General features: G+C 34.1%; 1 protein-coding gene across 3 annotated transcripts in view; it reads right to left on the reverse strand.

Annotated features, from left to right (window-relative positions):
• The window catches only part of PHIP (pleckstrin homology domain interacting protein), a 138252-nt gene that overhangs the window by 40200 nt on the left and 80155 nt on the right, over positions 1–17897 (reverse strand). For 2 of the 3 annotated variants that reach the window (XM_050788268.1, XM_050788270.1), the window contains 6 exons: positions 17507–17644; positions 16667–16850; positions 10407–10524; positions 7762–7902; positions 4897–4973; positions 2450–2681 (listed from right to left, as the gene is read on the reverse strand). In XM_050788268.1, the coding sequence (XP_050644225.1) occupies positions 2450–2681; positions 4897–4973; positions 7762–7902; positions 10407–10524; positions 16667–16850; positions 17507–17644 (890 nt within the window). The remainder of the gene's footprint in view (positions 1–2449; positions 2682–4896; positions 4974–7761; positions 7903–10406; positions 10525–16666; positions 16851–17506; positions 17645–17897) is intronic. The other variant, XM_050788269.1, reaches the window with a different exon arrangement.

Below are 17897 nucleotides of genomic sequence, written 5' to 3' on the forward strand. Positions count from 1 at the left end.
TGGACTAGATGTGGACTATGAGAGAAAAAGAGGAATCAAAGATATCTCCAAGGTTTCTGGTATAAACAACTAAGAGAGTCATCACATTACTGAGATAAAGAGGGGTGGGGTACAGCGGGTTTGAGAAAAAAGCTTGGTAAGTAAGTTTTGTAGGTGTTAGATGTGAGGAGTAAATTGATATCCAAACAGTAATTTGATATATGCACAGTTATCAAATAAAGTACCAATTATGTTATGCACTGAGTATATCAGAGAGATCCCACAACCCAGGAACTTCCACTGTGTTTTATTCAGAGCAGTTCTGATTTTATCAGTTTTGTATACTGAGGAGCTAAGTTTGTTTGAAAAGGGTTTCCTTTCACTAATAAAAAGGAAAAGACAGAAAAGTTTGAAAATCATAATTCTAGCCTCAATATGGACTATTAATTGCTAGGCAAGTATTTCTCCCTATAAGGAATTATCTATGTTCAATGGGGAAGCTAACAACTTTTACACCAAGACAGGTAAGTTGTATATTAAATAAGAATAATCGTATGTATGACTGAAAGACTTTGGCATCACCAAAAATCATTATGAGGACAAATCTTACAGCCCAATAATTCCTGAGGAACTTAGAATGTTTGGTTGAGGAAGATTTCTGTCACTTATTAATTACAACCATTAAGGGGTTAAGAATGCATTGAGTATTCTTTAAGATTTCCAGCTCCATGATTTGAGTTTTTTTTAAATATGGAAAGCATAAATAATTTCTTTCCTTTCCAACCATGGGAATGCTTCTAGGCACAGCTCAAATCTTATTTCCTCTAGGAAATCTCATCTGAAATTCCAACATAAGAAGACCCTGTTTAAGAAGGGAAATACTTGTATGTTTATTCAAGATAACTAGAGGACTAGGGAATAAGAACAAGTCCATCTACTGTTGCATCACTGCTAGGCATGTGAACAAAATTTAAACTAAAGGGAATACCCTCCAGTATCCTAACCTTACCATATTTAAAGTGACCCACATAATTCTATTGGCAGAGTCATCCCATCACAATACTTTGTCACAACAACACAGTGAAATTAAAATATGCCAAATGTTAACAACAGATCTACATGTGCCAGTGCATGAAGAAGCCCATGGTTATTAGTTTGAGGAAAATTATCAAATTAAGGGGACCAGATGAAGCAAACTGTACTCTTGGGATGAAAGAACTGTTCTCACAGTGACTTATCACTGCAAACCTCAAGAGTTCACCAAAATTGTCCTGAGATGAAAAAGAATATTTACCTTATTAGCCAGACACATGGCTAAATCAGTTTTCTTTAACCAATCTGTCTACTACATATATAAAATAACAAATCAGACTACATTTATCATCACTGACAAGGTAGAAAAGAAAAACTGTGGTAACTGTGTGGCATTCTCTTTGGTAAAGCTTCCCCAAACAAAAGCAAAAGAGGCAACAAGAAAAATAGCAGCTGTGGAATCTAAATTAAAGTAACTCATAATTATAAAGCTGAAACAATAACTCAACAAATGTAGATAAAATAAACACTTAAAACAAAACAGATATATTATATTCTTATGCATTTTGAAAGCTCTGTGGGAATAAAGACCCTATGGTCTCCCACTATTTAATTCTACAAATGACAACTTATACTTAAATGGCAGAGGTTACAAACAAATCTTCCTTTAAATCAAATACTGCTTCCCATTTACAGTCTTTAGGGAAGCAGAAAACATGCCCCTCGTGTTGTATTTACTTTAGAACAAAAATTAAACAGCTCTCACTTTCATTCCTATGTTAAAGAATTTCAACTCCATACGAGCTGACAGATATTCTTCCTATAATATTTCTTACGTTCTCTGTTTTTTCTCACATTTCCAGACTTAACTGTGGTAATCAAATCAATACTGCTACTGACCAAAGGACTGAAAACTTATGGCTCACACACTTTAGATTAATGAAGGAATGTTACAAGCCCATCTTACCCCACTTTAGCTTCATATTTGCCTTAGGATCAATTGTGACAAGCTGTGTCCTTTCTACTCTGTGTGATGCTCCTCAAAGACTTTGTTTATTTTCAGCAATAACAATTAATAAGGATAGTTAAACATAAAGGCAATTCATAGACTAATATACTATATGTTTTGTATCACTATGCATTTCACATAAATAAATTCCACCAGACTGTCAAGAAAAATCTGATCTTTTTAAGATTAAATTTCAATATTTAGAATATGGCAATTTTGTAAGTAAATACTTTTACATGCTAAATATCTAAAAACTCGAATAAACTAAATATATTTAGGTATACTTTTTTACTACTGTGTACTTCTGAGTTTTTTCTATTATTATTTGCTGATACACTTCAACAATGTTTGTGATCAACTGTACTTCAACATGTGTGCTTTAAACTGTTTCCCTAGAAAACACCAAATTTGTAATTTTAAAAACCAAACCTTTTGTTTTCTTTCTTTGGGCTTCTTTTTCTTTGGTGATATTGGTCCATCTTTTTCTTCATTTACTTTTTTCTTTTCCTTTTTAATCTGTTTTTGCTTCTGTTTTTCAGATTCTTCTTCTTCATCTGAACTGCTTTCTGCTTTCTTGGTTTTATTCTTAGGAACTTTCTTTGGTGGCTGCAGATTAATTCCTGCATCTGCTGTCCAGTCAGAGTAATCACTGGAGTAGTCACTAGAAGGACAGAAGGGATTTTTAGGTAACACACAAGATAAAATTTTAAGACTTGTTTTATAAAAATGAAAAGAAAGATTATAATAAAGAGAAATGACAAAACAAATACTAACAAAAAAATACTTCCCTAATTTTCAACTCATCTTCAAAAGTTTCTTAAAATTCTACAGGCTTTACTTAAATATTGCAAAAGAAAAAAAACCTCCCCCAAAACCTGAAGATACATAAAGACACAACTTTAAGTGGAAAAAAAAATTTAAGTACCTTTCAAGATTTTAAGAAAAATATTGACTTCTGAGTGTTGCATATGTTACAAATTCTGTGGGTATATAAAAATAAGGAAGAGGGGGTCACTTTTCTCAGTTCTAGTGACAGCATAAAGATAACCCTGGAAAGCACAGAAGGTGTGAACATTGAGGAGATATGGGGATTCCTTTTTTAAGGGGAAGTGGGAGTTCCAGACAGAGGGAACTCTTATGGTCCAGCACTAGTGCTCTCAAGGTAGCTGGATATTGAACTGGCAGAGTCAGAAGTGTTCCTGCCCAGGGGAAAGACTGTGTTTGCAAACTTTACTCTGCATATAAAGTAATGAAATTTCATTTAGATAAAATTATTCTACCTACCTACACCTTAGGTGTATCTTATGCTTCAAAGCATGCCATGATTCAGAAAAATACAGGCCTTACTATATTTTGTATACTGCTTCCAATCATGTTTGTCATTTCTTTTTAGTTTACCTTCATTGACAAACGCTTTACTGAACCAATCATGTTGTAAAATAAAGAATCTAGTTGTATTATCTTCTATAGTAATTTTAGTATGTGAGCATATTTACTTATTTTGACAATTTTATGAACATAAATGTCTTAAAGGAATCTAAGTTATGTTAAAAGCAATAATTAGCTTGCCTAGATTTAATGATGTATAACCTCATGCCTCTAAAAATACTGCTGTTAACATTAACGCGGAAAAAGCAGATTTTACTGGAGCTTTATTCCATTGTCACTAACCCTCCCCACTACCCCCTCCACTGTCCAAATGTTCTTTATAAGCACGTACCTAAATCTCTGATTATTCTAATCATCCCAGATAAGAATCAAATAATTCAGATGTTTTCTAACATGATTTAGTCATTTCACTATGAAATTTAAAATGATTTTTAAGAACTTAAACTATTTTCAGATATGCTATTCTAAAACAGGTTGTCTTCAACTTATGAGCATTTTATTTATACTAGCTCCAGCCAAGGCCACTGTAAATGGTACCTGCCAAATCACACAGTTATCACTCTCTAGAGTACTTGGCTCTTACAGAAGATCTTCTGCTGTCAGCATAAACATAATTACAAACTCCAGAGCCCAGCATTCTTTACAACTGTCCTCAACTGCTAAAACCACCACTATTCTTTTAATACAGGAACCCCTATGTCATCTCAGGGTTTGAAATACTCTGAGATTCCATTGTTGAGCCAAAAGAACTTCAATGTTTCCTACTGACCTGTTCTGAATACAGAAAACTACTAGATAAAACCACACACATTTGCACATCATTACCAGAAATCATTACTGTGAGAATAGGAGAGCCCTTGATTGTAGAACTGAGGAACTCTTACAGCCTCTACTTCATACTTTGTCTCTTCTATTTTAAGAGCCACTAAGGTGGGGGATAAGTTTAGCAGCTAATCATAACTGCTATCCCCAAAGGCTATACTCTCTTCTTGCTACTAAGACCTTGAAAAGTTAGCCAAGGTCATAAGCCCTGCAACAATGTGAATCGCCAGTATAAGGAGTTGGAATCCTCACTGGCCTGGTCAAATAAGGTAGGGATAACAAGAAAAAGGAGAGCTTATTCCTCTTATCATTAGTATTCCATAAATTCCACTACATTTAAGATAGTTAACTCAGGAGGCTTGCATTACTTCCTTAACTTCACACTTTTCAAAACCAGTAATGAAACTGGTTTGCAATTCAACATTATAACAGTATTCATAAGAAAAAATACTAAATAAGAAGATAAAGTTAAAAGCATCATTTTGCAGATCCAGTTGTAATCACCAAAAAATTATTTTCTATAGAGAACATATATCAGAAAATCTACATTTCATATAACTTCAAAAACTCTCTGAAGAACCTGAAACGTGTTGCTGGTTTTAAAAAAAAATCACCTTTCTAAAGATTTTATATAACATTTGGAGAAATAAAAATCATTCATTTACCTAGAACTGCCATCACTGTGCCATGCTCTCTCTTCTTCTTCAGATGTTCCACCACTGACAGCAACTACTTCACCTTCCTAAGATATGTTGAATACATGTCTTATTGCATAATTTTATAAAATAACATTTTATGATTACAGAAAATATAAGTGATATCTTATAGTATCAGTCATATTGGGATATTTAAAATTTGATTTAAATTAGTTGCAAAGGGTGTCGTGGCTCATGCCTGTAATTCCAACACTTTGAGAGGTTGAGGTGGGCGGATCACTTAAGGTCAGGGGTTCAAGACCAGCCTGGCCAACGTGGCGACACCCTGTCTCTACTAAAATACAAAAAAAAATTAGCTGGGAATGGTGGCGGATGCCTGTAATCCCAGCTACTTGGGAGACTGAGGCACGGAATCGCTTGAACCCAGGAGGCAGAGGTTGCCGTGAGCTGAGATTGCACTGCTACACTCCAGAAGGAGACTGTCTCAAAAATAACCAATAATAATAAAATAGAGTTAGCTGCTTCTCTTTAAAAAATTAGTTGCAAAAAACAGCTTTTACCTTTTTTTTTAACAAATAAATGAGAATACTTAAATGTATATAAAGACATAATACTTACTAACATTGGATTCAGAGCAATCCTACAGATTACCATTTTAAAAGCCTCACAACGTATCTTCTAGATAAAATTATATCAAATTCCATATTTACATTTGAAATTATTACTTCTTAGCCTTTTCAAAATACAAAGCTTTCTTTTCTATGGGTGCTTTGAGAAGGCACATTTGTGTTTATTTATTATAGGCACATCTATGTTTTACTTATTAAAACAGCTTTCCCATATACAAAAGGATGTTCCACTTCTGGTCTTATTTTATCCAAATGGTAAAGGACTAAAAATTACTCAAACACTCTGTTTCTCTTTAGTAAATATTCATGAGTCAACAAAGAATATTATCTGTGAGAGCATTTTCTTCATAAAGTTGGATTTTTTGATGGCAAAAATATTGCATGTCTTCCTCGCTTAAATAAACTTCATGCTCCAATAACAATAACACCTCATATTTATTAAGCTTTTACTGTATGTTACAAACTATTCTAAGCACTTTGTATGTATCACCCCATTTGGGCTTGACAACGCACTATTGGTGATAGAGAGAGTTATTTAAATAAAACAGACTAAAGCTTTAAAAAGTTGAGAACTTTGCCCAAGGCGGCACAACTAATAAGCAACAAAACTTCATTTAAGCCCAGGTCACTTTAGTCCAAACCCTGGACAACATTCCACAAGAATGGTGTTACTTACTTGCTGGGCATATTCAGGTAACTTTTAAAGAGGACAATGGGGTGGATTATTTTAATATTTAAATAAAATAATATATTTGGGACAAAAGTTTTCCTATTTTGATGTTTTAATAAAGAATGTGAATTATATGTCTATTCCACAGTTATGAAAACTAAGCAAAAATGAAAAAAATCACATTTGCATATTTTATTAACAAAAAGCATATTTTATTAACAAATTTAATCACTGCTCGATATAACAAATAAATCTAAGCAAGTGATACGACTTTTCCCACATTTCATGTGTTACTTCCTTAAAGGGGGGAAAAAATAAACAGAATTATTCCTACATTACAAGTATGAAATACTACAGTACAAAACATTTCAACGAAAAAACCAGAGTTCCTTCCAATTAATTAGTATACTGTGCCCAAAGTGATACTTTGTTCTCAATGGGCTCCTCTAGAAATATATTCTAAATTTCTAAAAGGATGTTAAAGCATAAATAAATTAGTTTTGAAGACACTTGAAGGACTTATTATAACAGATGTGTTTCTGGAAATACAGTTCTTAAGTTTCTAATAAACAGAATATTTCAAATATTATATAGAAACAATATTTAAAGGAAACTCTTTCAAAAATAAAGAGACATTTTGTAAGATAATTAGCCCACATGTATTTTATGTTTTGTATGTCTATCCAAATTACCATGAGTCAAGTTTATATAATCAGTATATTTCTCTTTTTTTGCCAGAATGAATGTATCATTTTGACCTGGCCATATGAGGACCCAAAGCCATTGGAGACTAACTTAAATTGTGGTTAGAATACTCTCAGTTTGAGTTAATGTTGCCCTGGCCAAAGAGAATTTATTTAGATAATTCCCATAAATGCCTAGCATTTCAAAGCACAACATGGCTTCAAAAGTGTATAGTAGTCAATATCTAAAATGATTACATCTCTAACCTGTAAAGAAGGAAGGTGATGGGGAGGGCTGAGAAGAGGAATGGACATGGTTTAACTGCTTAGTAAGATTGGTTTATGACTGCAAACTGATTGCCTTCACTGAAACAATACATAATTTAGTAAGGACAGTAATATTTACTGAAATAATGACGCATGAAGAGTATTTAAAAATTACACTGAGAAAGCTATAAACTGGTACAGAGATTAAAAACTAACAAAGACTGCCAAATACTTACTGATTTGCTGTTATACTTACACTATACATACTACAGCTTCACGGTACCACTTAAAAAGCTTGGCTTTAAGGTAAAACAAACTTGCATTTAATCCCTGCTCTACCTCTTAATAGGTGATTGTATAATCTAAATATCTTGGAGCCTCAGCATCCTTATCTATAAAATAAGAATAATTAATTCACATGAGTTTATTTTGTGGATTTGAAATTATGTGTATGTGTGCCATGCCTAGAAATAGATTTTTAGAAAATAAAAGTTGTATCATAATACCCCAAAATGCCATATTTAAACTACACCCACAAACATATCAATAAATGCAAAGAATGAAACTCATATTTAAAAAAATAAGTAAAAATGACATCTAATTTATGAATGTGCTGATATCTTACATCTGAAGAACTAGTGCCATTTTCTATCTCTTCTGAGGGTCTAGGAGTCTCCTCCAATGCAGATCTCGTACGATAATTGTGTTGATTTGTCTGTTGCTTTTTGGATTCTCCAAGATCCAGGAAATGCTCATGAGCATGATTCTAGAAAAAAGTAAATTAAATTTATTCACAGTATGTTTGAAGAGCAGGATTTTTAGTTTAAAAGTTAAATTTTTTTAATCAAAAAAATTCAAGCTGGGCATGGTGGCCAATGCCTGTAGTCGCAGCTACTCAGGAAGATTGCTTGAGTCTAGGAGTTCAAGGCTGTAGTGAGGGATGATTGCACCACTGCACTACAGCCTGGGTGACAAAGTGAGACAATTTATCCTAACATACAACAATAAAAACATTTGTTCATATTTAAGATATCACTTAATTGGACGAGGTTATAGTACCAACTCAAATATTTTAACATTCATCAAGTTAAATCAAAGGCTTATCAAGGTTATGTTGAAATTTACTTGCTGATTGATTAGTTATAAAAACGCTGTTTTTTTTTCTAATTAATGACAGACAAAGATTAATGATAAAAGACTAAACCAAACACTGAACTCTTCTGTATCTACAGCAAACCTACAGAAATGATGTAAGAAAAAGGATAATGGGCTGTGAGGCATATGTAATAGGCAGAGGCAAATTGGAAACCAAAATGGGGATCATAAAGCTACCGTGCCACAATGAAGACAAGACGCCATGTGGCTGGGCTGTTTTTCTTCTACTGGAATAAATGTGAGAAGTCTTCTGCAGATAAGAATACAACCAATAAGCACTAAAAAACTGACAAAGTCCAACACAGTGATGAAGACAAACTCAATAAACATTAAAATTTATACCTAAAACACACCAAAAAAACTTAATAAAGCTATCTCAAAAGTGAATACAAAGGCCAGCCATGGTAGCTCATGCCTGTAATCCCAGCACTTTGGGAGGCCAATGTGGGAGAATCATGCTTTGGGGTCAGGAGTTCAAGACTAGCCAGGGCAATGGCAAGACCCTGTCTCTACAAAGTTAAAAAATAAAATTTAAAGTTAGCCAGGCACAGTGGTACAAACCTATAGTCCCAGCTATTTGGGATGATGAGGCAAGAGGATCACTTGAGGCAGTCCAAGGCTGCAGTCAGTTAGGACTGTCCCATTGCGCTCCAGCCCGGGTAACACAATGAGACTCTATCTCCCCACCAACCAAACAAAAAAGAGAATCACATCCATGAAATAAATGCAGGGTCTTGTCTTAGAAAAAAAACAAAGAATCAATGAGACATCCTTGAAATTGGATATAACCATTTAAATTTGGGAAAAATGATAGCCAGCTGACCACATAAATAATAACTGAAGTTATTTCAGTTTTTGTGACGAGAGACACTAAAAATATGCGAGTGTGCAAGCACACACATTCATATACGTATACACATACATATCATTCCTTTGATTTCTTAAAAAGTCTTCGAAGTACTATTGAATTAAGAGATAAGCACATCTTTTGATTTTAATCGATATTAACATATTCCATCCATAAAAGCAGTAGCAAGCAATACAAACGCTCATCATCATTATTTAAGTTTATCTCAGCAAAGGATGCAAAAAAGGTATGCTTTCTACTTACCATGAAAAAGCCAACCACTCAACCAACCAAAAAACAAGATTATTTCAGAAAGAAACTTTCCTTTATTACACCAATAGGAATTCTAGCACTCTGAGGTCCTACTGATCCCAGGGTACGATACACTTAGTAAAGAAAAAAGGACTACTTGAGTATTTTGAAAAGATGAGTAATAAAACAGAAAAGTGAATTTTAGAAAAGAAGACTGCTTTAGGAGGTTTAAAAAACTCAAATGAAAAAAGGAAGGAACACGAAGCTGGTGAAGAAGGCCGGTTATTTATTTTCCCTTTGTTTCAATAATTGCTTTAGATAGTGACTTGGACGTAAAAAGAAGTTTCACATAGGCTTCCTCAATTTCAGACTCTAAGGCTCTGAAATTTTCAAGCTAAGATGTTTTTCTCCAAAATAAAAAAAAAAAAAAAAAAAAAAAAGAAAGGAAAAAGGGATACTTGTGATTCCTTCACACTCAGCGAAGTACATATCTCTCTCCAATTAGGCCATGACCAACCGAAATCTACTGGGTGCAAACATTTTTCCAGAGTAGGATGACAGAAAAGCCAATAAGGCAAAACTATTAGGGACAATCTACCTCTCTTAATGGAGAAAATGAGAAATATTATCTATAGCAGCATTAGCTGACTTCATTATCTAGAATAATGAAGAGATGCCAAGACACCACAAGAACACAGAAAAACATAACAAAACGCTATTTTTAGACTGTACAAAGATGGCACACAAGATTATGAAGAGCTAAAGAAAGCTCTTGATGAGGCTTTACTGTAATTTATTAGAATTTCATGAGTATATAAGAATTGGCACTTAGGGAAAGGGTATGCTAGAAAGCAGAAATGGAATTAAAAATTTTAAATACGAAACAATAGACAATCCAGAGATAACCAAGAATTACTATGTTAATTTTTAATCATTAATTAACCTGTTTATATTATTAACAAATGGTCACAATACTTAAGAAGCAAATATTAAACATCAAAATAATTAATATGTACCTTTGAGACAGTGGGTATTTTATTCTCTTTTGGAACAGTTAAGTGTTTTCTTTTCTCTTCTGACCTGTAAGTCTTTATTTCTTCTTCTCCCTTTGCAGTTCTCCATTCTTCTTGCCTACTGAAAGACAAAAGCCATATGCATTCATCTAGAATTTTACACATAACTTTCCTCCAAAAGGAATGTTAGGTATCAGGAAAGGAATGCTACTCCTGATGTTTTATTTTAAGATGGGAGCACATGATAAAGATTTCTGAGTTTAATTTCATAGGTTGTGGGCTCAGGACATGCGGCATTAAATGACTGAAATAATGGAAAGACAAACTCTGTCTACTTCAAGTTGATACTACTGGTTCCTGCTATGGTCTTTGGCAAACCAAGTATTAGATTCTGGGAACATGGTGATTCCTACGGTAACTTTTCCAAGAGTGAGAAATTGGATTTTATTTTATTTTATTATTTTATTTTTTTTTAGGATAGGGCCTATGCTTTGATAATCATCTGTTCCATATAGATAGCTGGAATCTCTTTAAAAATTCAATACAACAGAGCCTGAGGTTACACTGAAAGTCCTGAAAGAACTACACTCTTTCCAGAGACAGGGAGGTCAGGTTTCATCTACTGAAAAAACTCAAACATCAAGGTGAAACTGAACAACACAAGTTGAGGAACACTAATTTTAAGCTTTAATAAAAAAAAATGAACTCATGTGAAGATAATTTTATTTTTTACTTCAATATCTTACAACTTTAAAGGTTTTGAAATGCAAGGGTATCTGAACTTTAATTCTCCCTTAAGATTTCATAATAAGAAGGGAGTTAATACTAAAACACAGTGCAACTATATACTGTTGATATTTCTTTACTAGATGATATTAATGTTATCATGTTACTGAACTGCACAATCTCCATTGTGGCTGGCCATAATTCTGAACGGAAAATAAAATGAGCAAATTTAAATCTTGTGAAAAGAAGAGGTTTGGATTTAATTTTTTGTTCTTAGTTTTTTATAAAAAAAAATTAAAGTTTTTACTGCAATAATTATATACTAACATATAGTTGCAAGAAATAACAGAGCGATTATTTGTATCCTTTATCCAGTTTCCCCAAACAGCAACATTTTACAAAACTTTGTACCCTTTGTCCAGTTCCCCTAAATGGTAACATTTTGCAAAACATGGTACAACACCACAAGGAGGATGCTGACATTTATACAACCCATTGATCTTACTCAGACTTCCCCAGTTTTACTTCTATTAGTTTCTATTAGCTTGTGTGTGTGTACACAGGCATACATTGTTTTACTGTGCTTTGCAGATAGTGTATTTTTTTTTTACAAGTTGAAAGTCTGTGACAACCCTGCAGTGAGCAAGCGCCATTTTTCAACCACATGTGCTAACTTCGTGTCTCTGTGTCACATTTTGGTAATTCTTAAAATATTTCAAGCATTTTCACTACCATATCTATTATGGAGATCTGTTGTCAGTAATTTTTTATGCTTCTATTGTAGTTGTTTTGAAGCGCCATGAACCTCACCTATATAGGACAATGAACTTAACTGACAAATGTTCCATGTGTTCTGACTGCTCCGCCAACTAGCCATTGCCCCACCTTCTCCCTCTCCTCAGGCCTCACTATTCCCTGAGACAGAACAATATTAAAGTTAGGCCAATTAAAACCCCTAACTGATTCAGTGAAATCATCTCTCACTTTAAATCAAAGGTAGAAATGATCAAACTCTGTGAAGAAAGCGTGTCAAAAGCTGAGACAAGCTGAAAGCTATGGCTCTTGTGCCAAACAACCATGTTTTGAATGAAAAGGAAAAGTTCTTGAAGGAAGTTAAATATGCTACTCCAGCGAACATAGGAATGATATGAAAGTGAAGCAGACTTGTTGCTGATACAGAAATCGTTTTTTGTGGTCTGGAGAGAAGATCAAATCAGTTACAACATCCTCTTAAGCCAAAGCCTAATCCAGAGCAAGGCCCTAACTCTCTTCTCTTCTATGAAGGTTGGAAGAGGGGGAAAAAGCTGCAGAAGAAAAGTTGGAAGCTAGCAGAGGTTGGTTCATGAGGCTTAAGGAAGAACTACCTGTGTAACATAAAAGTGCAGGGTGAAGCAGCAAGTGCTGATGAAGTAGCTGCGGCAATTTATCCAGAATATCTAGCTAAGTTCACTGAAGAAAACAGCTACACTAAACAACAGATTTTCAATGTAGTAACAGATCAAACAGCCATCTAAATGGAAGAAGATATCATCTGGACTTTCACAGCTAGAGAGAAGTAAAGGCTTGGCTTCAAATCTTCAAAGGAGAGTCTAAATCTCTTGTTAGGGGCTAATGAAGCTAGTGACTTCAACTTGAAGCTAATGCTCATTTATCATTCCAAAAATCCTAGGGCACTTAAGAATTATGATAAATACACTCATCTTGTGCTCCATAAATGAAACAACAAAGTCTAGATGGCAGCACATCTGTTTATAGTATGGTTTACTGAATATTTTCAGCCCACTGTTAAGACCTACTACTCGGAAAACATGATTGCTTTCATAACATTACTGTTCACTGACAATGCACCTACTCACCCAAGAGCTATGATGAAAATATACAAGGTGATTAGTGTTATTTTCATGCCTGTTAACCGAACATCCATTCTGCAGCCTATGGGTCAAGGAGTAATTTTGATTTTCAAGTCTTTTTATTTAAGAAATTACATTTCATAAGGCTATAGCTGTACTAGATAGTTACTCTGCTAACAGATCTGGGCAAAGTACATTGAAAACCTTCTGGAAAGGATTCACCATTCTAGATGCCATTAAGAACATTTATGATTCACGGGAAGAGGAAAAGTATCACCATTAATAGGAGTTTGAAATAAGTTGATTCCCACCCTCACAGATGATTCTGAAGGCTGAAGACATCAGTGGAAGAAGTTACTGTAGATATAATGGAAACAGGAGAACTAGAATTAGATGTGGCAACTAAAGATGTGACTGAATTGCTGAAGTTGCATAATAAAACTTTAAACGAATGAGGAGCGGCTCATGGATGAACAAAGAAGTTTCTTGAGGGAGGCTACTCTAGTGAATATGCTTTGAACATTGCTGAAATGTTAACAAAGGATGTAGAAAATTATACAAACTTGGCTAGGCGCAGTGGCTCATGCCTGTAATCCTGGCACTTTGGGAGGCCGAAGCGGGTAGATCACAAGGTCAGGAGATCAAGACCATTCTGGCTAACATGGTGAAACCCTGTCTCTACTAAAACTACAAAAAATTATCCAGACGTGGTGGCATGCGCTTGTAGTCCCAGCTACTGGTGAGGCTGAGGCAGGGGAATTGCTTGAACCTGGGAAGTGGAGGTTGTGGTGAGCAGAGATCATGCCACTGCACTCCAGTGTGGGCGACAGAGTGAGACTCTGTCTCAAAAAAAAAAAAAAAAGGAAAAGAAAATTACATGAACTTAATAAAGCAATGGTAGGGTTTGAGGGGACTGACCCCAGTTTTGAAATAAGTTCTACACAGAAATACTTCATGTGTAGTCAAATCAATGTGGCAAACTTTATTACTGTCTTATTTTAAGAAACTGCCACAGCCATTTCAACCTTCAGCAACCTCCACTCTGATCAGCCAGCAGCCATCAACATCGAGGCAAGACCATTCACCAGCAAGAAGAGTATAATCACTGAAGGTTCAGATGATTGTTAGCATTTTTCAGCAGTAAAGAATTTTCAAATTAGGTATGTAGTTTTTTTCAGACATAATCATATTGTACAATTAACAGATTATAGAATAGTATAATCATAACTTTTATATGCACTGGGTAACAAAAAAAAAAAAAATCATGTGAGCTACTTTATTGCACTGGTCTGGAACCAAACCTGCAATATCTCCAAAGTATGCCTGTATCTTAGCAACCTAAATCTGTTCTCCATTCCTATACCCTTGTCATTTCAAGAATATTTCATAAATAGAATCATATAGAATATACATTGAAATTATTTTTCTCCACTCAGCATAATTCCCTCAAGATTCATACCCATTGTATCAATATGTTGTTCCTTTTTACTGCACAGTAGTAGTCCATGGTGTGAATATACCATTGTTTAACCATCTACACACTGAAATAACATCTGGGTATCTTTCTGGCTTTTGGGTATTACAAATAAAGCTGCTATACATTTATGTTCAGGTTTTTGTGTCAACATGAGTTTTCATTTCTTTAGGATAAATTCCCAATAGTGCAACTGCTGGGTCATATGACAGGCAGTTGCATGTTTAGGATTTTAGGGAAGTGCAAAACTGTTTCCCAAAATGGTTCTATCGTTTTACATTCCCACTAGCAATGCATGAGTAATTCAGTTTTCTCTCCATCCTCTCTAGCATTTGGTGCTGTCACTTATTTTTCATTTTAACCATTCTGAGAAGAATGCAGTGATACTTCATTGTGGTTTCAACTTGTATTTCCCTAATGGTTAATGACATTGATTATCTTTTCATGTGCTTATTTGTCATCTATAGATCCTTTTTGGTAAATGTCTGTTCATGTCTTTTGCCCATTCTCTGGATGGATTATGTTTACTATTGAGTTATGAGAATTATTTCTAAGTCACTTAGCCCCGTGTTGGGTATGTCATTGGATTCCATTTTAATTAATGGACGAGGCTGACCCATTTCAGAGAGCCTTTTAAAAGGAAACTTTAGACTACCCATTGTAGAGATTCTCAGGAAGATTTCCATAGGATGAGTACAAAGTTTGAGACAAAGCTCTAGGAAGCCCAAAGAAAGAATATCTGTTCAAGTTATGGCCACAGTCTTGCTTGACCATAGGCCAATGAATAGTTAAGCCCAATGATAAAGGAATAAAAGGATGAAGAATATTTGAAGAGATGCTAATCTTCCTCACTCCTCAGGTTCCCTTCCATGTGCAGGAGCCTCAAGCAACAACTAGCGACCACATCTCCTGACTCATTCCTCTCCAGAGGAGGAGTAAATTAGTCAACTGACACATCTGGAAGAAAAACCCAGCTTAGCACAGCCCAGCCTTATGCCATTGTGTGCATTATACATTTTGTCCTGCATCTTAAAGAAGCAAACCACATGTCCCAGAAGGGGAGAATAACTGTGGCCCACTGCTATCTGTGTCTGGGGAATATCACTTTTTGTTACTGTTATGTTTTTTGTGGAATGTAACTTTTTGTTACTGATATGGTTTTTATTTCATGAAATAAAAAGTGATAGTAACAAACAGTGATAGTCTGATTTACTATGTGTCTTATTTTCCACGTTATTTTTCAATTATTTCAGAATTGGTGTTGAAAAAATGGGCATTATTTACTTGACCCCTTTCAAACCTTAACATTAGAATTAAAAAGTAAACAAGGATCTAACTAAAAATATACCATGTGAGTTAATTAATTTATGATGGATAACTGGGCACATATGTCATAAGAAAGTATAAATGTATACCTTTGGTGTGTATTTAATTCTAAATCCTAAAGTAAATTCAAAGTATGTCCAATCAAAAAGCATAATCTATATGAACATTAAGACCAAAATTTTAATTATATAATTACTACTATCTTCTGAGTTGAAGAACTAGACAATCTTAAATTCAAATTCACATTTTGACCTTCATACTTAGAACATATTTCATACACAGCAATCAGCATTAATTAGGTTCATATAGGCCTCATTCAAGAGTATTTCATCAGTGAAGATCAAAAGGAACTGGATATAAAGTTCCCTCACGGCATGGTCTAATAGAATAGAATTTTATTAAATCAACACTTTTAAAGTCATAAATGTATACTTTTAAATATAAATATTTTAATAAATATAAAATCTTTTTGTATTTTCCAATTAATTTTTTTTTTTGCATCTGAATATCATGTGAATGACTGGATATAGCCATTAAAAAAATTAAATAATTATAACAAACTTTATAAAATGTATTTTAAGATATAGTTAAACAGGACAAACCAAGACTGAAATATGCTACTCAATAAAACCTTCCATTTGGTCAATCCAAATTTATGATTTTCCTGTTGACCTTAACACGTATCATTCTTATCATTTACATAAATCATTCTAGAAATAAACATATTTTAGAAACTTAATTTTTCTACAGTCATGAATAGTTTATACTATCCTTTCAGATAAATTTCAGAGGAATTACAGAGCTGAAAAGGTATTATGCTGTGAATGCTGTTAATTCAAAATGAACACAAGGAACTATGGTACATAAAAATTCACAACTTCCCTTACCTGGCTATACCAGCTGATAGCTCGGGTACTACCACCCTCCGACTCCAAGCCACAAGATCCCGTTCTGTGGCTATTTCACTTCTTGGTGCATTGCTGTGCATTTGCCGTACACCTTCAATTTGTCCACTACGTCTCAGTCCTACGTTTGGTGGTGAATGAACCTCTGAGGTAGAACTTACAGAGCCTAAGTGAAAAAGTTAGTATATTAAGTCCTACTTAGAAATATTTCTCCATTAGTTTATAACAGAAAAAAGAGACAAAACACTATCTTCCACATGAAACTTCTTACTGTGGCAAAATAATTAAATTACCCTATCAGGAACTAAACCACAGGCAAAAGTGGTTTAATGAAAACAAAACATCGTTATTCAGTTGATTAGATAAATCAATGAATCATAACTATAGACTATTAAGCCCCAAGGATATAAAATCATTACCTTAAAAAAATGCTGAATATTTTTGGGAAAACTTCGTAAGACGCAAAATAGACAAACCCAAGAGTATTTATGGTTCATAAATTTGTTTTGACTCTTCAAGTTTAATAATATACAACAATAAGGGCGATGAGATGTTCAAGAATGTGGCTTGGACTACTCTACATGTTTCCTATAGAAAATGTGGAAGAATATACACATTTAAAAACTCATTATCTCTAACTTGAAATCTCGTTATGAACCATTTTCTTAGGTCATTAAATATTCTTCAAAACCCTGATCATTTTGGCAGCCTAGTATTTCATTTTATGGATGTACCATAATTTTTTAAGTCACTTAACACTGTGGGAGGTTTAGGCTGTTTCAAATTTTTAAATATTGCACTTAAAATGGAATACCTGCTTACCTCTACTTAAACGGTTGGTATTACTGATAGCTGCTTCACCAGAACGTCTCAGGTCTTGCTCCTGTTGTAGTCTTTGAATCATGCTGTCTAGTGGGCTGATCTCCTGGTTTGCTTGCTGACTTAAAACTTGATTCAGTCCTATGCAATACCACACAAAATATTATGAATACTTCAGTTACTATTTAAACCACTTTACTCACCAACCTCACTTATGAGTTCAGAATCTAACATAAATGTTGCTTGGGTAAAAGACTTAAATGATCAACTGTAAATGATGAGAGTTGGAAAAAAAAAAAAACAAAACATCTGTCCATCTTAGTTTATCAAAAATAATGACGAGTATGGTTGCTAACTTTTACTAAGTGTTTATCATGATTTAGATATTCATAAT

The sequence above is a fragment of the Macaca thibetana genome, chromosome 4 (assembly GCF_024542745.1).
Source record: "Macaca thibetana thibetana isolate TM-01 chromosome 4, ASM2454274v1, whole genome shotgun sequence".
In the NCBI taxonomy this organism is placed as follows: Eukaryota; Metazoa; Chordata; class Mammalia; order Primates; family Cercopithecidae; genus Macaca; species Macaca thibetana.